The sequence below is a fragment of the Myxine glutinosa genome, chromosome 5 (assembly GCF_964187855.1).
Source record: "Myxine glutinosa chromosome 5, kmMyxGlut1.1, whole genome shotgun sequence".
Taxonomy (NCBI): domain Eukaryota; kingdom Metazoa; phylum Chordata; class Myxini; order Myxiniformes; family Myxinidae; genus Myxine; species Myxine glutinosa.
Genome location: NC_136265.1, coordinates 133059583 through 133085352, shown reverse-complemented (window position 1 = coordinate 133085352; position 25770 = coordinate 133059583). Strand labels below are relative to the sequence as shown.

The window sequence follows — 25770 nt, the reverse complement described above, 5'->3', positions numbered from 1 at the left end:
GACTATGGACTGGGGGCCATGGCTTGAAGGTAAAGAAGATGAAAGTTATGACAGTTTTAAGGCAGGGTCTTTGTCGGAGAGTGGTTAATGCATGCAATGGTCTACCCGGAAAGGTAGCGGCAGTGGACAGGTGGATAAGTTGAAATGGGCATTAGATAGGCATCTGGATGCATTGGTGAGAGCAGCATGAGGATATTTGCAGGACTTGTAATGACGCACACGCATGATGGGCGGAAAGGACTCCTCCTGTGCCAAAGTTCCTCATGTATCGTTATCCTTGTAACAAGAAGTTATTTTCTTTCATGTGTGTGTGTCCACGCAATATGTGATGCTGAAAATGGTGGCACACACCAAACGCATCATACTCTTATAAATACATGAGAAACAGCCGAGGGCTAGGAGCAGGAGCAATATTTATTTTCAGCACAGTTGTTTGTCTCAGACCAGCCCGACAATTGATAGTTTTAAAATGTCTAAATCTGTTTGTGATACGGGGATCAGCTAGATGCACAAGTTTAGATTTGTAAACAAAAGCATTGCACATGTAACACTGGTAATTAGGAAATGGTAAAAAAAAAAATTCCAGCTTTTAAGGAATGAAACAAGAGAAATCAAAATATCAAGTTTGCTAAACAAAATCACGTAATTTATCATACAATTGTGCAATTCAAAACCAATCTCACAAATATACACTCCAACCACCTTTCATGATATCTGTTGCCAACCTCCAGCTGCACAAGATCAACAATGCGCAACAACAACAACAACCTACAACCAGCCAGACATCTCAGCCTCTTCCACCAAAGGTTTGTCAATGGACTTTATCATGACGTCTCCGCAGTAAATACACTCCGCAGCAATTATGTCATCTATTTCCTGCTTCAGTTGCTCACGTGACAGCTGCTGCTTATCTGTTGCAGACGCTCCTTCATCCTCACCTCGATGGATGTGCCTGCGCGTTTTTCCAGGCGCCGGAGTGCCACTGTCACCGAGTCGCTGCTGAAGCTCATCCAATGCAGTCTTTTTGGCACTGGAGAGATGTGGAAAGACCTCCCGGGCGAGACAGTCGGCGTGGAACCGATGGCCACACAGAAAGAGGAAGAATCCACGGCTAAGAAGAGGAAATCCGCATGAGGTGCAACGGTCTTGTGCACCTACCGCACCGTGTCTGTTCCGTACCTCCTTTATGTCATCACGGATCCGAAGTGCACTCTCTGTTGCCTCTTCCATCTCCACCTTCAGTTCCTCGATGTGCTGGTTGTAATCTTGCAGTGAGCTGCAAATTGCCTCTTTGAAGTGATCAATCGTTACGAAGTCTGGGAAAAAAGGCAGGACATCCTCTATCTTGAGTAGGTGACAGTTGGGAAGGCAGGCCATGGCCTGCTGCACATCCTGTCCAGTTTCCACTGCATGGGACGCAATCTTCAGCCAGAGTTTCCTGCGCAGTTCATCATCCTCTTCTGGCCGGTCAGCGTTCTGCTTTGCCAACTCCACATCCACCTATCAGGCAAACAATGTAAAGAAGTCAAATTCAGCACAAAAACTTATTCAACCCGAACATTCCTTGTCTACATTCTGCCTAACCAAATAAAAAAGGGGGGAAAAAACCAAAAACACCACCAAAAATACTTTTAAAATCGCAATACTTAAGTTCCGCAGTGGTTGTGCAATGCTTGGCATGTGTGCAGACAAAAAGGGAAGAAATGACTTCCTACATCTAGATTCCATGCAAAAAACGATTCCCTTAATTTCTGCACATCTAATACCCCCATCACACCAAACTAGTTCTCAATACGTTCGTGAAAATGTTGTCGAACGGGCTCCAACTGTGTATGAACGTAGTGGACGTAGTAGCAACTATTTACAGTCTTTTTACGAACTTCATGGACGGGCTCGGACGGGGAGGGTGCTCTAGAACTTTGAGCCTGCTCAAAATTTTATCCCGTCCATCCCGTTCTCCAATTAGACACACACACACACACACACACACACACACACACACACACACACACACACACACACACACACACACACACACACACACACACACACACACACACACACACACACACACACACACACACACACACACACACCTATAACCTCAAACTGCCTCAATAGTCTCAGCAACTTCAGGGGGATCTGCATGGCCTTCAGCAGGGCTATTTGTGCTTGATTTCGCTCGCCCTGTCTTTCTGAATCGACTTCTCTTTGGAGGGATGATGATCGGAGATTGTATTGTAGATGTGTACAGCTCGGAGCCCTGAACTTGAATGAGGACTGGCTACAACGCGCTCGGTATTCATAGCAGTCGGGCCAGGACGCGAGTACACACGCACTAGGGACGAGATGAGGACGTAGTGCGAACGAGTTGGTCGGGTTAAGAATTAGTTAGAACTGGCTTGGACGTATTGTGAACGAGGTAGAATGAGGTAGAACGAGGTTGAACTGGTTAAGAACGGGTTGAGAACGGCTACGGACGGGCTCGAACTGCTTCGAAACGTTGTCGGCATGAGGTGAACGGGCACTTTTACACGATCTGAACTGGATACAAACGGACTGCAGACTGGCTAAGAACGAGATAAGAACGAGATAGACGTATTGAGGACTGCTTATGAACGAACTAGCATCGTATTTTATGCCAAACTACGCATTCTAGTGATCACAGCCCGTTCTAGTATTTTTTTTAGAACGGGGTAGAACGGGATAGAACTACTTTGGTGTGATGCTAGCCTAAGTCAGGGACGAAGTGCATCTGATAGATCGAGAGCAACAAATTCGGGAATTATATGCTTTTCCCCAAAAAATAGGAAACGATGTAAAGGCAATTTGAAAAACATTGCAAAGACTAGATGGTTTTATGTTCAGGATGATTATATTCTCATGAGTTGTCAAACAAAAGGTAGGAATTGGCTGGCATTGCCAAATAAGGTATTCTAGTCTGAGCTCTTGTTTAATTGATTATCCAGAAACTTATGTTCCGTTTCCATTTCCAAATTTGGCTCGAAGCTCAACTTCACTTCATTGTCTTTTTCTCCCACGAGTTGATCCGTGTGAAACCAAACACACGCCCACCAGGTGTCTCAGACACAGACACACCCACCAAACCATCCATTCTCATATTTTAATAAAATTTGGTACATGGGAAGATATCATTGAACAATGAAACCATGTCGATTTTCAGCTCTGGAGCTCACCTGCTTTCCAATATATGACACCAACCAAGATTTGCAATGTATTATTGGGGAGAGGTTGGGTGACCGGAGGAGATAAGGGAATCATTAAAATCGGGCACAACTTCCTCATTTTTACCTGCGACATGTCACAGTCCCACAAGAGCTTCGGGCTGCTGTTATTATTGTGGTTATTTTTGGGGGTCGATTTCTGAAATGTGCACCCATTGGTCAGGCAACTACTAGACCACACCCACATCTGTCGCTCGACTCCACCCACCATATCACCGAGACGAAATGACAGTAATCAAGCGTTACATCATTTTTGAACAGCCCCATATTGGGGTTAAGCAATTGATGACAATTTGACGAATGAGTTTGTTCTGATATAACTGTGGGGAGGTTGACACGGATGAAAGTTGTAGAGTTAATTATTTAATAGCGCATTAAATCCGTGTTTCGCAATCGGCCCATTACCGGATTTTGTCGCAGGTTTAGACCACAGTGGAACTTGTGCAAGACGTATGTTGTTTTGTGCACAGTATAAAAATGAACACGTGTGTTTCTGTTGCAGAGCATGCGTGTATGAAAGCATCAAGACTGAGAAAAGGAAGGGTATGAGGAAGGCTAGAAAAGTGAAGGAAACGTAACAGATTGTGGGAGAAGGAAAACAAAGTCAGGAGGAGATATGAGTTATGGGAGGAGGAAAACATGTATGAAATAGAAGGGGTGGTGGACCGAAGGGGGGTGGGCGGAGGTCAATAATTTCACTATTTATACTTGTATAATGGATGGCCTTCTATTGTTATGAGACAATGGCATAAAGAAGACTGTGATTAAAGGCACAGGCACCTGCAGTGCAAGGTCTACCGCTTCCTCGTACTGCTCCAGGATGCTGTAGAGGTGTACGGCAGCCCGAGAAAGGCCATGCTCCAAACACAGTCGCAGTGCAGCACCTGGATCGTAGTGCACCAGCTCGATCGAGCTACCCTGCCTCTCTAGGTAGAGAAGCACCTGGGTGGGTTCATGCTGTGCATACAAGGCAAGCAGTGCATCGTGCACGGCTCCATCAGGCACGCGAAGCTCCTCCACACAGAACTCAAGGAAACGAAGGGCGTGATGGGCCAAGTCACCAGCCAACACACCATGAGATACTCCAACGAGCGCTGGTACCAACCGCTTTGGTTCCAGTTTACCGCTGAGGATATGGGGAAATGGTTTGTAAAGAAGGATACTGTGAGACATATACCAACAGAACAATCCCAAACTATGGATTTACTAAAGCCACCAACTGGGAAATGCAACAACTTTTTTAAAGTATCAGAGGAATAAAAGTGCCGGTCTGTGAAAAAATTACTTGCGTGCCATTTCAATCCAAGCCCTGACAACCTCGCGGGGAATGTGTTGCACCAATGAAGGAGAAAACTTGTAGAAGAGCTTGTCATTCCCATGCTTTGCCATGACCTCCAGGGCACCCTAACAAACAAAGGCAATCAATCAGCTGGGAAGGATGATGTAACAAATGTAACTAGAACAGCACTCGGTAGTGCTCATACCTCCGCCAGGCTGAACAGTTTACGTTTTGTATCCCACTGATAGGCCGGATCTTGATTCAGACCTGAACCAAAATCTAATTGGCCAGATCTGGCCTAAAATATTGAATTTCTGTGAATAAAATAAAATAATTTCTGTGAATAAAATATCATGCAACATCATACAGACTTGGCATTTAATATGGAATATTTTTTTTGTGGGGGTGAACTTACTTTTCAAGATGTCTCAGAACCAAAAGTTCATTGGAATTATGTTGAAATTATTCTAGATTTTGTTAATGTGACCTTTAAAAGAAACAAAAACCACATTTGACATTTCGAAACAAATAAATTGATCCTTGAAAGTGATGTAAACTGATATCGAACTCAATTCATGGACAGTACTGTGTTAAACTTCTGTACGTTTTCCAGAAGTATCTCTTTATTTTGCACATTAGCCAAAATTTTTTTTTACAAAAACAAAAGTTAAATTACGACTGGGATTACGGACAGTAAAATTACAGTTCAGTACTTCGTGTAACCCCCACGAGCATTCAGGAGAGCACGTACACGTTGAGGCATGCTGTTCACGAGATTTGCCAAGGTTTGGACAGGTATCGCTTGCCATGCAGTGACAATAGCCTGCCGCAATTCACGCACAGAGGTCGGCTGCTGGTCCAAGTGGTCGATTTGACGCGTTAATTCTGCCCACAAGTTCTCTATCGGATTCATATCCGGGGACAAGGCAGGCCACTCCATATGCTCTACACCACGGTCAGCAAGAAAGTGTTGGATCATGCGAGCACGATGAGGCCGTGCATTATCATCTTGGAAGACAAAGTTTCCTCGAAAGGCTGCACGAGCAAATGGAAGCAATGTTTCTTCCAGAATGGCCCTGTACTTGAACTGGTTCAGGTTTCCATTCAGAACAACCAGCTCAGTTTTGCCCCCTGCATGAAAAGCAGCCCAAACGGTCACCCCACCACCTCCAGCTTGGACTCTTGGCACTATACAATCTTTGTTGTAGGCTTCATGCACTTGGCTGCGCACTCGGACGCGGCCATCTTGACGATAGACCAGAAATCTAGACTCGTCACTGAAGATCACGTGATTCCAGTGTCCTGGCTGCCATTGGCGGGGCTCTCTGGCCCACTGCATTCGGCGCTGGCGGTGTTGTCTGGTCAGGCGTGGCTTTCTCAGGGGATGCCTGGCACGATAGCCTGCTTGAACCAGTCGTTGGTTGACTAGCCTTCTGGATACAGGCACATTTGTCAGTTGCTGCCACTCAGCCCTAAGCCGATTAGCTGACTTGGTACGGCCATTGCGGACTAACAGGTGCAGCTGGCGATCATCCCTCCTTGTGGTTCTGCGGGGACATCCTGGCCTCGGTATTGGAGTAGGGACACCCCTCTGAGCATTTTGTTTCAGGATCTTTGACACCTGACCTTGAGTGATGCCATACTGCCGAGCAATAGCACGCTGTTTCATGCCATAATTTCGTAAAGCCACCACTCCATGACAAACAGCATTGTCGAGTTGACGGACAATCTCCAGAGGAAGCTGCAATAACTTTTGGAGACGTGCAGCAGTTGTTTTCCACTAATACAGAACGCAACAACCCTTGTATAGCCGACTGTGAAGCCAATCATCAAATGCACCTCTCCGTACATTTTGCCACGCCACCTGTGATATAATCCTGTTGTTGACTTCTTGCTGCGACAGACAATCAGTGACATGGTTCTTTTAACAAATAAATCACCAAAGTGTAAAAGAAACTCACCAGATTGATATACTGAGTTAAGAAAGTAAACCCAAGTCAAGGAAAAAAAATATTCCATATTAAATGCCAAGTCTGTATATTATTTTGGCCCCGTCTTTCAATCGATTCGGCAACTGCGTCCGATGGCATCAGCTCACGAGTTCTAAAAACCTGCTTTGCTGCTCTTGCACTTCCTCCCTCTTCCTTTTCACCCTCTCTTTTTCTCAAGGTAATCTGCCATCAGCTTGGAAATCAGCCAACATTACCGCTTTGCACAAAAAGGCGCAAAATCAGATCCTTGCAACTATAGACCAATCAGCCTTCTCCCAATCATCAACAAGGTCATGGAATCCATCATCGCTTCCGACATTAAATCCTTCCTCTTCTCCATTGGCTTGATCTCTGATCGTCAATTTGGATTCAGACCAGGTCACTCTTCTCTGGACTTCCCTTCCCTCTCTTCAGACCTTGATAAAATCACAAACAGGTCAAACACTTGGAATATGTCTTTAACCCTGAGAAATCCCACACTCTCCTATTGGACCATACCGCAAACCATCCCATCTACATTGTCAACAACCCTCAAAGTTCAGTCACTCAAGCTCTTGGGTCTCACTCTCAGCCATATCTCTTGGGAAACCACATTTCTAAGTTGGCCTGCAAAGCCTGTCACCAACTGGGAATCCTATGTCATGCAAAGTCCTTCCTTGGCACACCTATCCACCTACAAGGCTTTCATCCACAGCTCGAAGCAATACTGCTCTCCTCTCTGGGCTGGCTCCCTGCCTCACACCTTGCTCAGCTTGACGACGTGGAAACCAAGGCCTTCAAGATCATTGGAATCTTTCGCAATGAAGCTGATTCCATGGGCCTATCACTATCACTTCACCATTGCAGACAGGTCAGTGGTCTCTCTGCCTTCTTCCGCCTCCTTTCTGGTCTTGCACCCTCTGCCCTCTCCGTGCTTTGTCCTACCCCCCACCCCCCTACAGTTATCTGCAGGATGCATGCGGTCCACGAGCAACCCCCTCCTCGTAAAACTGCCAAAATCTAGAACCACTGCTCACCTACACTCATTTGTTCCTCTTCCCCACCTGTGAAACCAACCTCCACACTCTCTTCAATCTCATTCTTCCCTCCAGGTCTCCAAGACAGATGTTCACCACCATCTCAAATCACCTCCCATCCAAATCAATGATCTTTTCTACACATAATAAACCATCCCCACCCCTTACAAAACTTTGCTTCTATATCCATCTTGTTCTCCCCTATCCCTCCCGCATCACTTATTTATCTGTCTGCGTTTATTTTATCCCTTGGCCCTGCTGTTGGCATTTCCCCCTCCTCCTGTTGTTCATTTTGATGTTTCCTCCTGATCCATTCTGTGTTCTAGCTCTTCCATGAACCTTGACTATGTATGTATACAAAAACCCCGAAAAAAGCAGCCCAGCATTATTATGAAAAAACCCCCTTTAAACAATTACAACAAACATTTTCAGTCTGTTGGAAAATGACTTACCAAGTAGTCTTCTTGCTGCAAATGGTGCAGGACAACCCTCTCGTAGTCCTGTATAAGTGTAGCAAAGAAGAGCAGGTCTTGCACATCACCGTGACTTGCGATGAGGTTGTAGATCATGGCACGAGTCTGCATTGCCAGAAGACACTCCTTAACCCGATTTTGAGCAAGGAACTTATGGAACTCATCTCTGGTCACTTTGAACAAAGAGATCTTTGATTCGCCTGCATCTCTCAGCTCCCCAAGTCTATTCAGATAGAGTTCAACAATCCAGGCTACAAGCATGGCAATTTGAGTCTTCTCCTCAGACTTCAGATTGCCAAGCTTTTTGCAAAGGAATATCTTGAGTGCATCATCCTGTTTGGCTTTCACAAATTTCAGTGCGACTTCTTCGAAAGGTGCATGTGTAAGTGCATAGTACATGGCACTTTCTGCATACTTCCCAACGTCAAAATAATGCTCTGCCTGCTTTGTTTGTACCTTGTCCAGGCATTCTGGCCTGTCCTTGCAATATTCTTTTGCCAGGTCAAAACGACCCAAGCTCAGGTACATTTGCCACACATCCCGAGACTCTTGTGTGATGTAGTAGCGAAAGACAGCACTATCGGTGTATGTCCACACAGTCCCCTTTATGGGGTCCTTTACCATCTTTAGCAAATTACCAAATTTGGAAGGGTAAGGATCCTGGAAAATCCTCTGCCCGTTGAGGGTGCAGACCGCTGACAGGTGATCGGGGAAAAGCAGTAGAAAGTGGAATTGCGTGAGTGTGATTGACAATGGATGCTGTTGATCTGCACTTAAGTCTGTGGGATAGTTCCATTGCTGTGTGTCTGTTAACAGTGAGCCTTGTCGACCGCAATCCAGAGATCCGTAGTAAACCCCGGCACCGGTCATCCAGGCAAAAGCACGGGGCGATGAGCGCAACTTGGGGGTGTACAATGCAAGATCAGAGTAGCCGAAATGTGCTGGGAATTCTAAGAAACTGGGAGGTTCGTCCAAGTACCGACTGAAGAGACCTTGAAGAGCAGGCGTGTCACCCTCTGATCCCGTTGCTACAAACTGATACAAGCGTTTCCTAGTGGTGGCCATAACTAGGTACCTGCCTTCAAAGATACGCTCCATTTCAAGGCAACAAACTGGTGCCGGCTCACCGTCCTCTTCAAGCTCGTAGACACGGCGAAAGGTCACATCTGGGCTACCACCAAACAGGCCCTGTTCTGTGGAGTTGAGCTCTGCCTCAAAGATCATGCCCCTGCGTGTACCTACTAGCACAGAACCTGTGGAAGCCTCGGTGCCAGCAAATTTATTCCACGCAACACTCTCCACTAAGTGACTGCGCCACTTTGGCAATGTCCGTATTTTGCGGGAACAACGACTCACATACAATGTCTCCAGGGAAACGAGAGTAATCAGCAGGTGACTACCTGCGAAAGAAACAAACAAATGTAACATTAAATAACATTTTTGGCATTTGTGTGTGACGGTAAAATACTAGTCAAAGAAGACGCAACAAGCATTATATTCAAGCAGAGCAAAGAAATAATAAATCAAAATGTCATATTTAATAAATCGTTTGGTTCAGGATCGTGCTGCATTCTTCTTAACACACTCAGCACTTGCACAAGAAGAATGAAGGCCATACCTGTGGGGTCCAGGAAAAGTTTATGGATTCGTTCGTCTTGGTTGCGTGTAATCTCCATCTCATCCATGCGTTCAGTGTTGTCAAGATCAATCCTATGTACAGAAAACATTCTGGTAAGAATGATAGTCCTATCATGGTATGTGATCAGTTCCATTTTTCATCTTCTTCCTCTTTCTTTCTTCCTCCTCCTCCTCTTCCTCCATTGCTAATTTATGACATTTTCAGCCAACTCTACATGCTCCAAACCATAAATCCTCAAAATAATGGAACATCATATATGAAGACCAATGATTATGACAATAATTTGTGTATTGAAATAATCTACCTGAGCAAATTATACCTTAAGTGACATCATAATTGGTTAATACATTCTGGATAAAACCAAAACCAGACCAAACTGGCCAAAGAAAACCAGACTGGCCAAACAGTTAAGAGCGTCCTCTCTGAATCTGGGAGGGCGGTGCCGGTGGTTCAAACCATGGCTGAGTCATATCAAACATTTTTTTAAATGGTAGTGCTGCTTCCTTGCTTGACATTCAGCATTTATTCATTGACCCTTTGTTCAGCAATGCCCTTTTAGTATCTGTCTTAAATGTCTTTTAGTGTCTGGGTAGGTCATCGGCCTACAGTTTAGGAGGGAAAGCTATGCTTCAGCAGGCCAAAAGAAGGGGGAGGACCACCCCAGTGACAAGCAAGAGATTGGCAGTCCTCCACCCATCAAGCAAACCATCTGACCAATGGTGAGTGAAAGGGGAGGAGCGCTGTATGTCACCAAGTGAGGTGGGAACCAGACCTTAAAAAAGCGCGTGCAGCAGGGGGTGGAGGAGGGGTTAGCGGATGCTTGGGACCAACCACTGGTGAGGCTGAGTAAATCTGCTCAAACTGCCATGAAATACCATGCCCCACCCAGCCAGACACACCAGAAACATTCTCTCCCCTCACAACCTCTAACCCTCTCCTCACTCACACTCGGCTGCATGCGGAGCAGATCGTTCTGCTGAAAGACATGACTGGCTTCTTTGACAACCTGCATCTGTTCCTGCTGGACACAGCAAGGCTATTTCCATCCTGCCATCTATCTGATCCATCTCCTGTGGTGTGAATCTGAAGGCCTTCAAGTTAGATAATTAATGAACCTGCTTATCGCTCGTTCTTTTATGGGTGCGTATGTGCGGTAGTGGGTAAGAGGTTTTTATTGTTATCCTCATATTTGTTATTGTTTCCTTTGGTTCCCTTTCCGCATGACCATCATTCGCTTAATTAAGTACCAGTATAAAGCCCGTCAAAAATGACGGGTTGGAAAGGTTTATTCGAGTGTACTGAATTCCAAAGTCTGAAGCATCCGCCTAGCGTCAGGTGTGCTTATATCTTTTTCTATTTATTATAAATCCTACAGTTGTAATTAACACTCGTTTTACTCTACGTGCGTTACATATCACATACAGCGAATTTCACCCCCCGCGCCTTGTATTTGTTGTTATTTGAAAACAACGCTTCTGTACACCACCCTTGAGGCTCGATTTGCAAGCCACCGTCTAAAGTTCCAATTTGAAGAGATGTAATTACTCTTTTATGGAAAATGTTTTTCGATTTTTTATATCCTCAAAAATGGAGCAAAGTGAACACATGGTCGTGCTAAAAGATTAGCCAATAAAACCCGACTCAAATTGTACTTTTGAAGGGGGACAGACAAATGTGCTTGTATCTTTTTCATTTATTAGACATCCGACAGACTGTTACGGATTCGTCACTTCCGTTGTGGTGGTTTTCATCCACTGTAAATATTTCTGATTCCATGTACTATTATTGTTTTTTAAAGGTAAAAAAGTTAATGTTAAAAGAAACAGGAAACCAGATCGGGAACCGGACGAAGACGAAGAAGAATAAAAAGAAGGCGGAGCGAGTGAGTCGGACAAGAAAGCCGAGCTGCTCCGAGTTCTGAAGCGAACGTTGTCGAACGGGAGTCACTCGCGAACTTTCGGGTTTCCCGGGAAAGGGATCCCTGCGACAGAGTTGTCATCGCTGTGACCGATCAACCTGTGTGTCAGGTTTTTGGCGGTGGATCCCGAAGAGAATTATCGTCGGGCCGTTACGTCTCAAGAACGGGTCGTCGGCCATTTTGACTCACGCGCTTCGTGCGTCGAGCAAGGTTTCTTTGCTCCGTCAGCTGTTTTCACCGCTTTCAGACGTATCTGGTGTGTGTGTGTGCACCGTGGCTTTTGAAGATTAATTTGCGGTTCGCCGACTGTGAGCTGTGAAAGTCCATACCCGAGGGTGTGATTTCCCAGTCGCCTTGAGGGCGCCTTTGTGCAGCTTTGGGCTGTGTGACTGTACTTGCCATCCGCATGGGATTCTGGTCTCGATTGGACATCGTTCTGGCGATCGCTGGAGCGAATCGACTTCGGCTTGAAACCGGAATCAACTTGGGTTTGAGGCTGGGAAAGAGGCATTGGGAATGTTCTGGTTTCACTCACTTGGAGCACAGTGAGTTATATATTACGAAACTGATGGTACCATCATAGGATATATTGATTGTACTTTTGATTACTATTATTGTTGTACTGTTATTCATGTGTGATCTCAATACAATATTTGTTTGTGAGTAACAATTGGTGTGGCTTCACCATTGATCTTTGACATACGGAATAACACATTTTTCTGCCGTGACTCCTCTCGGGGCTCGGAGGTACACCGTGACCAGGGGGTCGGGGAGGAGCACATAACAAGACGTAAATGAACACTCGTTTTGCTCTGCGTTTTGCACATCACGTGCAGTGAATTTCACCTCCCTGTGTCTTGTATTTATTGTTATTTAAAACAAAAACGCTTCTGTCCACCACACTTGAGGCTCAGTTTGCAAGCCACTGTCTGCATTTCCAATAGAAGTGACATAATTACTCTTCTTTTGGGTCTTTGGGGTCTTCAGAGTCATTGGGGTATTTTGGGTCCTCTGGGTCATTTGGGTCCTCAGGGCGTTTTGCGTCCTCAGGGTATTTTGTGTCTTTTGGGTCTTCAGTTTCCTTGGGGTCTTTTGGGTCATTTGAGTCTTTTGTGTCCTCTGGGTGTTTTGGGTCCTCTTGGTGTTTGGGGTATTTAAGGGTCTTTTGGATGTTTTTGGTCAGGAGTAATTTGGGTCTTTGTAGTCCATTGGGTCCTCAGGGTCTTTTGGGTCTTCAGGGTATTTTGGTTCCTCTGGGTCTATTTGGTTTTTGAGGTATTTTTAGTCTTTTGGGTCTTTTCTATCTTTTCGGTGTTCAAGGGTCTTTGGGATATTTCAGGTCTTTGGGGTATTTAAGGGTATTCTGTCTTTTGGGTCTTCAGGGTCTTTTCAGTCTTTGGTTTATTTTGGGTCATCAGGGTCTTTAAGGGTGTTTGGAGTATTTTGGGTCTTCATGGTCGTTTTGGTCTTTAAGGGTCTGGGAGTCTTTTGGGTCTTCGGGGTATTTAAGGGTTTTTGGGGTCTTTAACGGTCTTCGAGGTATTTTGGGTCCATTGGGTCTTCAGAGTCTTTTCAGTCTTTGGGGTCGATTCGGTCTTTTGATCTTCATAGTCTTTTGGATCTTCATGGTATTCAAGGGTCTTTGGGGTATTTTCGGTCCATTGGGTCTTCAGGGTATTTTGGGTCCTTAGGGTCCTCTGGGTCATTTTGGATCATTGGGGTCTTTTGGGTGCTTGGGGTCTTCTAGGTCCTCAGGGTCTTTTGCTCTTCTTTTGGAGCTAGGAGGATTCACGACCCCTTTAAACTCAGGTAATGAGATGTTTCTCAGAATTACCATCGCTCCAGTGTAAACCAGAGCATTCACGACCCTCATGTGTTTTCTGCGCATTTCTTTACTTGGCGGATACGAGACCCAACGCCGTAATGTCTGTCCAAAAGACATCGCCTGGAACCTGTTGTGTGCTCGTGCCATTTTGATTTGGATTATAATTCTTGCATTTCGTGGGTTTTCGATTCATCAGAATGCGAGTGTACTTTATTTATCTGCCTGTTTTCATGTCCATCTATCTTGTGTCCCAGGATTCTCCACTTTCGTCCTCCTGTGCCTTCTTATAATAAACTGTTATTCTGTAAGAACAAGTTTGGTGTGGTGACTGGCCATTGCAGATTTAGCACGTCATAATCAAACATAGCAGCCCCCCCCCCGACCCCCCCCTCCCCCACCACCCAGGGAAACCGAGTCAAAAGCCTGACGGATATATTCAAATGGTGGTGCAACAAAGGCATGAAGGGCCAAATGGCCTTCTCCTGCGTCAAAGTTATTTGTATTGGCCTCGTATCGATGTGGTCACAGACTTCACAGCGACCGACAGACATTATCAGGTTTTGTATTGTGTGTGCAGCAGAATCGCGGCTTTACTTCATACAACGTAAAGATGGCACTTCGGTATTTTCTGTTGAATTCATCGGAGGGAACGGCAATGGTAAAATCCAACAATGGACGTTATTCCCATATTCACCAACATAGACAGACGTCATTCTGCCTGGCGGACATCTGATCACGGTCAACGAGCTTGCAAGCTTTTATACCCGGCTAACTTCCACAAAAATACCTGAAAAAATAAAACTACCATGGGAGTAATTCACATAATCATGGTCATGATGCGTCAAGCTTTGCACCCCCAACGAACCAGATGAAGGGTTTTTTAAAAAGCGAATCAGCATCTTGGAATAGCACGTCATTTCTCTCTAATTGCGGCATGTTTTTCTGACGATGAAAATACGGAAACCTCCATGGATCATTACAAAAATATGGATTTTCGTACACATACGAAAGTTTCACCCGTGTATATTCATTTTTTAAGGCACATGGGCAACAAGCATTTGGCAAATTAAAGTTCATGAAGGAAATCTTGCACTGGATACATGCACACCCTAAAATATGTGTGAGCACACAAACCTCAGCAGCATGTTCCGCTCCATAGTCAGACACAGCTGATTGTTGCAGACAAGAAGATGAGTTATAGGATGCAGTGGTGTGAAGTTTATTTTCTTTTTGCTGAAAATTGGGGTTTCATCCTCAAACCGTGCATTCACAATTCCTGAAAAAAGAATTATTTAAATTAAAAAAAAGACAAAAATCATCATACTCTTCATCATCTTGAAGGTTTTGCACAGAACGTTTCCCAAGCACATTATTAAAATAATGTGGCCCCTTATAGCAAGCAGGTACCTTGAATAAGCTGGCACATCAGACACCAACCCCTTATTAAAGTTTGTACACAAATCACATGCAAGACATAAATATTGGTAGCTATTTCAATGTGAATTACAGGGACATGAGTAGACAATGAACAAATACCTATGGGATTTGAACCTAGACTCTGAGCATCATAAGGGGAAAGGTGCAAATGGTTTATGCTGAACAGGCTACCCCATTCTGCTGCAATTTATTGTTTGTTGATGTTCTGTTCAAAATGAGTAATGTTTGTGGGAGTCACAATTCTCGACTGCATGCGAGCAATGTTCATCATCCATTACCGCTTCAAATTCACACATCCCTTTCAAACCTTTTGGACAACTCAAAAACATTTCTGCGTGAGGGTATAGAGATAATGGCCAGAAAATTTCAGCTGGTTTGATAATCCCGTCACCAGAAAATAAATTACACAAGTACAGACACATTCAAAGTACACTGTCCCCATGCCAAATAAACAAATAACATCCTCCGGCGAGGTATTGCCGGGGCACCTTCGGCACCTGTCGATACCGCCGTGCAGCACATAGAGACGGTATAGGGAGGGAGAGGTGTACAATAATTGATTGATGAATTGCTTAATTAAAATCAATACCTATCAATCGTAAAATAATTTCTGAATCAATTGGCTAATAGCATACTTCAACCACTAGTGTTTTATCCAAAACTGCAACTTTTTCAAAACCGTCATTAATCGAAAAAAAATCGATTAATCAATCAATAAATAAATCGATTAATTTATCAATCAATAAATCAAAAATATCTTTTACAGCCAAATCACTTGGTCATTGTCATGTCCAAATATCAGCTTCCAAACTCAAAAGATGCCTGAGATATTGTCCAGATGAGAAAGGAAATAAATAAATGCTTAATAAATCGATAATAATTGAGTAATTAATCAATTAATTGATTGATTGATCAAAAAACAAGAAATACCGTTTTTGCCAAAGCACTTGCTCACTAGTGTGCCAAAGTTTCAGCTTTCAGCTCAAAGGATGGCTGAGATATCGCCCGGAAAAACAAACAAACAAATGAAAAATCACTCATAGAGCAACACTTGGAAAAAGAGAACAAAGTAGAATGGCACTCGGTAGAGCATCCTTTTGACCTCACAAATAATTGGTGGTTGAATTATGTGACCAGATATGCAAATAGTCTTCAAATTTGAAGTTAATCGGATGAAAATTGACAATTATAGAAGATTAGCCTATGATGACCTTTTGGCGTATGTTGACCTCAAAAATAGTTTGTGGCTGGTTTCAGTTAGCTGATATTCAAATCCTATTCAGATTTCAAGTCAATCGGATGAAAATGGAGGATTTTAGAAACTTGAAAGAAGTGATTGACCTTTGGTCGATGTTGACCTTTTGGCCTATGTTGATCTCAAAAATAATTGGTGGCTGAATTTAGTTCGCTGATATGAAAATGCCATTCAGATTTCAAGTCAATTGGATGAAAATTGAAGATTTTAGAAATTAAAAAAGTGGTTGACCTTTGGCCTACGTTGACCTTTTGGCCCACGCTGATCTCAAAAATAGTTGGTGGTTGAATTCAGTAAGCCGAGATGTAAATCCTATTCAAATTTCAAGTCAATCGGATGAAAATTGAGGATTTTAGAAGTTTGAAATGGTTGTTGACCTTTGGCCTATGTTGACCTTTTGGCCTATGCTGATCTCAAAAATAGTTGGTGGTTGAATTCAATTCGCCGACATGTATATCCTATTCAAATTTCAAGTCAGTCAGATGAAAATTGAGGATTTTAGAAATTTGACAAAAAAGTGGTTGACCTTTGGGCTATGTTGACCTTTTGGCCGATGTTGATCTCAAAAATAGTTGGTGGTTGAATTCAATTCGCCGACATGTATATCCTATTCAAATTTCAAGTCAGTCAGATGAAAATTGAGGCTTTTAGAAATTTGAAAAAAGTGGTTGACCTTTGGCCTATGCTGACCTTTTGACCTTTCGACCTCAAAAAATATATAGGATTTTGTCGGACCACGAACTCTACCATTTGGTGAAGTTTCGTGAAGATCGGTTTCAAATTGTGACCTGCAGGCAAGTATAAGTGAGCAGACAGACAAACAAACACACACACAAACTGGGGTGATCAACATACTTGCAAAAAAAATTTTTTTTTGCCAAATAACAAACAAACAAATGGACTTAAATGCAATACCCTCTCCTCTGGCGAGGGTAACAAACAACCGGAGTGAAAACTGAGTACTCCGTTTCAGCTCGCGTCACCGCCGGGCCCCCTTCGGTGCCGGCAATGACACCATGCAGCATTAGTCTTCACCTTCACTTCACCATGTTCATAGAAGTTGGCTCGATGTGTGCAGGCAGGCAGCGGTGTGGCTCAGTGGATGCATGCAGGCAGGCAGCGATGTGGCTCGACAGTTACCGGTAGGCAGGCAGCGATGTGGCTCGACAGTTGCAAGCAGGCAGGGAGTGATGCGGCTCGACAGTTGCATGCAGGCAGGCAGCGATGTGGCTCGACAGTTGCATGCAGGCAGGCAGCGATGTGGCTCGACAGTTGCATGAAGGCAGGCAGCGATGTGGCTCGACAGTTGCATGAAGGCAGGCAGCGATGTGGCTCGACAATTGCATGAAGGCAGGCAGCGATGTTTCTCGACAGGCAGGCAGCGATGTGACTCGACAGATGCATGCGGGCAGGCAGCGATGTGGCTCGATAGTTGCATGAAGCCAGGCAGGCAGCGATGTGGCTTGACAGTTGCATGCAGGCAGGCAGGCAAGCAGCAGAGTGGTTCGACAGTTGCAGGCAGGCAGGCAGGCAGCGATGTGGCTCGACCGTTGAATGAAGCCAGGCAGCGATGTGGTTCGACAGTTGCATGCAGGCAGCGATGTGGCTTGACAGTGCATGCAGGCAGGCAGGCAGTGATGTGACTCAACAGTTGCATGCAGGCAGGCAGGCAGTGATGTGACTCAACAGTTGCATGCAGGCAGGCAGACAGTGATGTGCCTTGACAGTTGCATGCAGGTAGGCAGGCAGTGATGTGGCTTGACAGTTGCATGCAGGCAGGCAGGCAGTGATGTGGCTTGACAGTTGCATGCAGGCAGGCAGGCAGTGATGTGGCTTGACAGTTGCATGCAGGCAGGCAGGCAGTGATGTGGCTTGACAGTTGCATGCAGGCAGGCAGGCAGTGATGTGGCTTGACAGTTGCATGCAGGCAGGCAGGCAGTGATGTGACTCAACAGTTGCATGCCGGCAGGCAGGCATCGATGTGACTCAACAGTTGCATGCAGGCAGGCAGGCAGTGATGTGGCTTGACAGTTGCATGCAGGCAGGCAGGCAGGCAGGCAGTGATGTGGCTTGACAGTTGCATGCAGGCAGGCAGGCAATGATGTGGCTTGACAGCTGCATGCAGGCAGGCAGGCAGTGATGTGGCTTGACAGCTGCATGCAGGCAGGCAGGCAGTGATGTGGCTTGACAGTTGCATGCAGGCAGGCAGGCAGTGATGTGGCTTGACAGTTGCATGCAGGCAGGCAGTGATGTGACGCAGTTGTGTGGCTCAGTAGGCGCGGGCAGACAGTCAGCGATCGCCTCAGCGGGTGCAGGCGGGGAATGGTGTTGTAATTACGGATTTCACCAGCAGGTAGAGAGAAAATTATTTTGCTCATGCAAGTGAAAATAATTTAGCCAGAATTCTGGCCTTAACTAACCTCTTTGTTGAAAGAGACCACAGGATATTTAATATCCACCAAATAATGCAAGTATACAGGTCCCTAGCTTAATGGTCGTCTGAGGGACCGCACACTTTGTGATGCAATCCCCTGCCTGCAAAAACATTAATCCGACAGTGTTATAGTCAGTCGGGTTGCAAATGAAACCCAGACCAGACATCTCAGATGCAAGTGCGCTCTCTCCACGCCGTCTCGTCAGACTACAAGAAACACCAGCAACATTCATTTATAATTATAATAATTATTTCCAATTCCATCACAACTAAAACCAAGAAGCTCAGTGCCGGTTTTTACCCGAATGCAGACAAGGTTCTGCAGTGCGCGACTGTGAAGCTGCTGGTCGTGACATCGCCTCCTCATATTGGTCTAATATGGATGCCATGTTCTTCTTCACTGCTGTGTAATCTGTAAAAACCTCCACACGTTTCCTGTAACAGAAAAAGAAAATGCAAGCTTTGTGAAACCTATATTTGTATAAAAATTAAGACCAAGCAGGGATGCAAGCAACCACCATTGTGGAGCAAGACCGTGGAAAGAAAATACCCTCACTTCTTCGTTATTTGTTTGTATGTAGCATAAGGCTGTGGAGTAGCATCATTGGCTGAGGGTGCAGCTGTGTCAGCAATGCAGCGCCCTCTGCTGGTTAGGGCAGGAATTTGGAATTTGGCCAAGGTACCATGACCTACTCTTTGCGGGAACCAAAAACAACACACAACATGCATTTTAAGGCCATTTTCCCCGCAAGAGCGGGGGTTAGCCTTGCGGTCCCCATGACAATCTTCTCCATTTTGCCCTATTTTATGCATCTCTCCTTGTTAACCCCCTTGCCCGCATGTCTTCTTCCACCGTCTTTAGCCAAGTCTTTCTCGGTCTTCCCCGTCCTCTACTTCCTTCTACATTCATTTCCATCACTCTTCTCAACCAGTCACTTTCATCCTTCCTCAACACATGACCAAACCATCTCAACCTGTTCCTCTTCACAGCATCAATCACAGGCTCTATTCCCATCATCTTTCGCAATTCATCATTTGTCTTCCTCTCTCTCAGCGACACTCCGCACATCCACCGAACCATTCGCATTTCCACCCTTTCCAGCCTTCGTTGCTGCTCTACATTCATGACCCATGTCTCGCTCCCATAAATCATAACACTTCTCACACATGCAGCATACACCTTTCCCTTCAGCTTCAATGACACACCCCTCCTCGTCAGCACGCCACTCAGTTCCCGAAACTTCTTCCATGCACATCTCACTCTAGCAACCGTTGCCGAGTCTGATCCACCTTCTCCATTCAGCATGTCTCCGAGATAGCAAAATGTTTTCACACCTTCCAGCTTCACGCCGTCTCCAAGATCCAACTCAACATTTCCTCCATCTGCAGCTCCCTCTGTGCACACCTTACATTTGAATGTAGCTGCCACACTGGTTAATGACCCTCTCAGACCACTACATTTTTGATGAACCCACTCAGCGCACATTGTACATTGAATGGAGTTCACTCCGACACCCTTCCTGCACACAGCAAAGGGCCACTTCCCAGTTCTTTCCACCTCACCACATGCTTTCCCACTTGCCATCACCTTCATCTTTCCTATATTCACCTTCAGACCTTTTGTCTCCATACTTTCCTTCCACTTGTTCATCTTTTCCTTCAGTCCATCCATACTTTCCGCAATCAACACCAGATCATCTGCATACAACAACTCCCACGGTAAACCCTCCTTTACGGTCTGAGCCAGCACCTCCATCACAGCTACAAATAGTAGTGGACTTAGTACCGACCCCTGATGCACTCCCACCTTCACCTCAAACTCACCACTGTTCCCGTCCTTCGTCCTTACAGCTGTGCGCACTCTTTTGTACATTGCCATCACTACTCTGATCAACCATTCCTCCACTCCTAACTTCCTCAATGCCCATGTCAATACTTTGCGTGGAACCCTATCGAATGCTTTCTCCAGATCAACAAACCCAAGAAACAACTTCTTCCTCTTCTCCATGTACTTCTCCTGCAACTGCCTCACAATAAAGAGCGCCTCTGTCGTTCCTCTTCCTGGCATAAATCCAAACTGCATTTCGGCGGACACCATGGGATCTTTAATGCCCACTAACGAATGCTGGCAGATGGGACGCCCGTTTAACGTGCATCCGAAGGACGGACACACCTATTGATGAATGACCCTGCCTGTGAAAAAAAACCCCAGTGAAAAAAACTCCAATAATTGATCCTTTCATGTTTCAAGCAAACAATTCTAGAACAAATGGCAATGTCGACGGAGTGTCGCTGCCTTAAAAATAGAGAAGTTATTCAACAACATAAAAACAAGCCTTCCCGCAACAATGAAGTCCCAAGACAGGTGGTGGATTCTCAAGGCCAGGCACTGTCTCCACCAGCGGCCAATTGGTGGGCTCTCTATTTTATACAAACTTGTACCTGGTATTTCTCTTCGTGACCTCTCCATTCATTTAGAAAGTAAGAAACCCTCATCTGCTCACCCTCATGAAGTCGACACCTTGCCCACCTGGATTCATTCATCCACTTATTCTCTCGACTGTGGAATCATCTCATCCTCCTCACTTCATTCTTTCAAACATGGTTCTCATCACCACATCATGCGCTCACGCACGGACATTCATGATCTCTTCGACACACACTTGTTCTTTCCCATTCTGCTCCTGTGGGACATTGTTACTCGTTGTTTGTGTTATTCCTTCTTTCCCCCTTCTCCTCACCACCCAAACACTGGTCATTTGCAATCGCACCTCCCCTTGTCGTTCAGCTCCTCCATGAGCCGAGACGTGTGTGGGTGCATGCATACGTATGTATATGTGATTAAGGTCTCCGACCTGGATGAACGCCATGCCGACATAGTCACGATGGCATCATGACCGCAGCTCTAGAAGGACCTCTTGCAGTGAAGGAATACCAAGATCAAATGGTGTCACCAAGCAAATGAAAAGAGAAGCTGTCGACTAGTTTCACCTTTATTGGAGCTTGTCAGGGCAACACATCGGTGTTCCATCCACTCGGTCATTTTGAAGCCACAAGGCTTAAAACTGCTTAATGATGAACCCGGGCTGACGGGATGGCCGAGAAATACGCACACCCGCCTCTAAGCGGTCCAGGCTGGGTTTGAATCGCGGCCCACGGGCCCAGCCATAACCTGTCATCCTTGGTGTTTTACATGTCGGATGATTCATCAATGTGTGTGCACAACCCATGTGTATTTTTAACGACCTACGAGTACTTTTAACACAACCTGTGCAGTGTCAGCCTCTCAAATGGATTCTCTATCAAGTCTTCCAACCTGTAAACAGCCAAAAGGTTGATTTATTTCTTAAAACACTTTCCATGCAATATTTCAATCATAGGACTCAATTTATAGTCACAAATTAGTACTAATACTACTACCACCACAAACACTACTACCACCACAAACACTAGTACTAGTACTACTACAACTACTACCACCACAAACATTACTACTACTACTACAAACATTACTACTACTAAATACTACTACCACCACAAACATTGTTACTACTACAAACATTACTACTACTAAATACTACTACCACCACAAACATTATTACTACTACAAACATTACTACTACTAAATACTACTACCACCACAAACATTATTACTACTACAAACATTATTACTACTACAAACATTACTACTACTAAATACTACAACCACCACAAACATTATTACTACTACAAACATTACTACTACTAAATACTACAACCACCACAAACATTAATACTACTACAAACATTACTACTACTAAATACTACTACCACCACAAACATTACTACTACTAAATACTACTACCACCACAAACATTACTACTACTACAAACATTACTACTACTAAATACTACTACCACCACAAACATTATTACTACTACAAACATTACTACTACTAAATACTACTACCACCACAAACATTATTACTACTACAAACATTACTACTACTAAATACTACTACCACCACAAACATTATTACTACTACAAACATTACTACTACTAAATACTACTACCACCACAAACATTACTACTACTACAAACATTACTACTACTAAATACTACTACCACCACAAACATTATTACTACTACAAACATTACTACTACTAAATACTACTACCACCACAAACATTACTACTACTAAATACTACTACCACCACAAACATTACTACTACTACAAACATTACTACTACTAAATACTACTACCACCACAAACATTATTACTACTACAAACATTACTACTACTAAATACTACTACCACCACAAACATTATTACTACTACAAACATTACTACTACTAAATACTACAACCACCACAAACATTACTACTACTACAAACATTACTACTACTAAATACTACTACCACCACAAACATTACTACTACTACAAACATTACTACTACTAAATACTACTACCACCACAAACATTGCTACTACTACTATCACCACAAACACTACAACCACCACCAACACTAGTACTACTATCACCACAAACATTACTACTACTACTACTACGACTACAACTATCACCAGAAACATTACTACTACTACTAGTACTACTACTACTACAACGATCACCACAAACATTACTACTACTACTACAACTATCACCAGAAACACTACTACTACCACAAACATTACTACTACTATCACCACAAACACAACTACTACCACAAACTACTCCTACTACTACCCCAAACCCTACTACTACTACCCCAAACCATACTACTACCCCAAACCATACTACTACAACTACTACCCCAAACCCTACAACTACTACCCCAAACCATACTACTACACCTACTACCCCAAACCCTACTACTACAACTACTACCCCAAACCCCACTCCTACTTTACTACTACCCCAAACCCTACTACTACAACTACTACCCCAAACCCCACTCCTACTGTACTACTACCCCAAACCCTACTACTACGACGACTACCATAAACACCTCTACTACGACTACCACTACTATTACTGCTACGAATACTACAACTACGAACACCACTACTACTATTACTACTACTACTACTACGAACGCTACCACCACTATTACTGATATGACCCCAACAACTATCACGACGACAAACACAACAACTATCACTACTACGAACACAACCAGTATTACTAGCACTACTACTACGACCACTACCATTACTATGTTATTACAAGCGTAATCGTATGACAGAAATTACGAGTTTTGAAAACAAACTACAGTCCAAGCTGCACGTGACTGCAATCTGGGGTTATTTAATTTTCATATAAACAGGTGACATTCCCAGAGCATTTGCCTGTTATAGTGTTATTAACCAGTTTTAATAACCTCGAAAATATAACCCGCACTCTTCCCCCCCCTCAAGACAACAACTCAACACCCACAAAAAAGAAAATAAATCTGCACAAGAATCTTAATGCGAGACCAACGTCTCTCCTTCTTCTTCTTCTGCGAACCCATAATGGCTTGATTGAACTTGAAGTAAAGGAGACGCCGAACAGGTATAAACAAAATACACTTCTTAATCTTATTCATGGGGTCGGCTGGTGAACATTTATGGACCATTTTGGGGATTTCACGAACGCGTCGGGCAGGCCTGGCATTCAAATGGAATTAGTTCAAGGTGCCGGCGATAACTCGCCTACTCTTCGCGAAGGACACCGCGGGATCGTTAACGTTCACCAACGAACACCAGCAATCTTTTAATCCAACTAGAAAATATCTATTTCCCTCTTTTCCCTCATGCGGGAAATTACAGAAATATTAAATAAAATAATTATAATTTTGCATCGGGATACGAAACCATAGTTACCGCAACGTTTTTGTCAATACTTTATTTATAATTCAGCCGCGTTGTTCAGAAATATAAAATCTATAAACTTCGTACCTTTTGTATCACAATAGCACTGTTCGTTCTAGCGAAAGAACAGCTCAAAAGGAGAATTTAAACATGTATTTGCCATTCCGCCATTAACAAAAAACTTCCGGGTCAACCGGAAGTGAACACTACGACCATTTACTCTCGCGTATTTTTATATATTATAATAATCCCCGTACTTAAATATGAGGTATGGCCCGTGAGAATTGAATTATCTTCCAAATGTGAGATTGTGTATGAAATTTGTCTATCAAGGATGGTTGCAGCCGCTAACTACGCTGCCTAAAGCCACGAATAGTGAACGGAAATAATGGAATGTCTATTGGTTCAGTATTGGAAGTAATTGTTACGAACAACAGCGCAAAAGTATAAAATGAGGAATTAATGTTGATGGCGAAGGCTAGTGTCGATCTCCATCTGTGGACATGTCGAACAATGACGAATCAACAGCACGTTGGGAAAGGAATGCCAATTCCGCCATGGGACAAGGGGAATGAAGATGACATGACAGTCCTCTCGGTGGTTAGAATAGCATTAAATCAACGCTCTGCTTATTTCATATACACTACTCACAATAAGTTAGGGATATTGGCAGGTTCTTCGGTGTGGTTGATTTTGTGTATTAATTATGTTGAAAAAGGTTGTTGGTCATAATTCTATGGTTATTAATGAGTGTAAATGTAATAAAACACAGCATTCTTGATTTCAATACCCTAACCCTAACCCCTATAAAAAAAAGAAACTCACTCCCACAATATCCCTAACTTATTGTGAGTAGTGTATATAGAGGAACATAAATCTCACCTGATAATAGATTAAGTGTGTGTGTGTGTGTGTGTGTGTGTGTGCACGAGTGCGTGTGTGTGTGTGTGTGTGTGCACAAGTGTGTGTGTGTGTGTGCACGAGTGAGTGTGTGTGTGTGTGTGTGTGTGTGTGTGTGTGTGTGTGTGTGTGTGTGTGTGTGTGTGTGTGTGTGTGCACGAGTGTGAGTGAGGGTGTGTGTGTGAGTGTGTGTGTGTGTGTGTACGTGTGTGAGAGTGTGTGTGCGAGTGTGTGTGTGTTACAGAGTAAGTGTGTGTGTGTGTGTGTGTGTGTGTGTGTGTGTGTGTGTGTGTGTGTGTGTGTGTGTGTGCGTGCAAAATATGTGCAGATTTCATGCACAAGACGTGTTTACACAACATTCAATTGTACAACATGTCACTTTGTCGCGACTGCAAAGTTGCTGGATTGAAACGGTGTGTGGTTCATTGTTTACTCGAAACATATAGAACTAGTTGGTATTCATAGAATACATACCCTGAGCAGTCATGTTGGTGCGATCCAACTCTTCTGGTTTTTGAAGGGTTT

At 44.1% G+C, this 25770-nt stretch overlaps 1 protein-coding gene across 1 annotated transcript; it reads right to left on the bottom strand.

The window, feature by feature from the left end:
- Positions 1 to 396: 396 nt before the first annotated feature.
- On the bottom strand, positions 397 to 24536 carry VPS18 (VPS18 core subunit of CORVET and HOPS complexes). Its single transcript, XM_068116180.2, has 8 exons — positions 24433 to 24536; positions 18814 to 18947; positions 14521 to 14662; positions 9623 to 9714; positions 7984 to 9404; positions 4531 to 4649; positions 4026 to 4371; positions 397 to 1500 (listed from the first exon to the last, which is right to left on the bottom strand). Exons 2-8 carry the CDS (start codon positions 18899 to 18901, stop codon positions 769 to 771), a joined length of 2940 nt encoding a protein of 979 aa, XP_067972281.1. The 5' UTR covers positions 18902 to 18947; positions 24433 to 24536; the 3' UTR covers positions 397 to 768.
- Positions 24537 to 25770: the final 1234 nt, after the last annotated feature.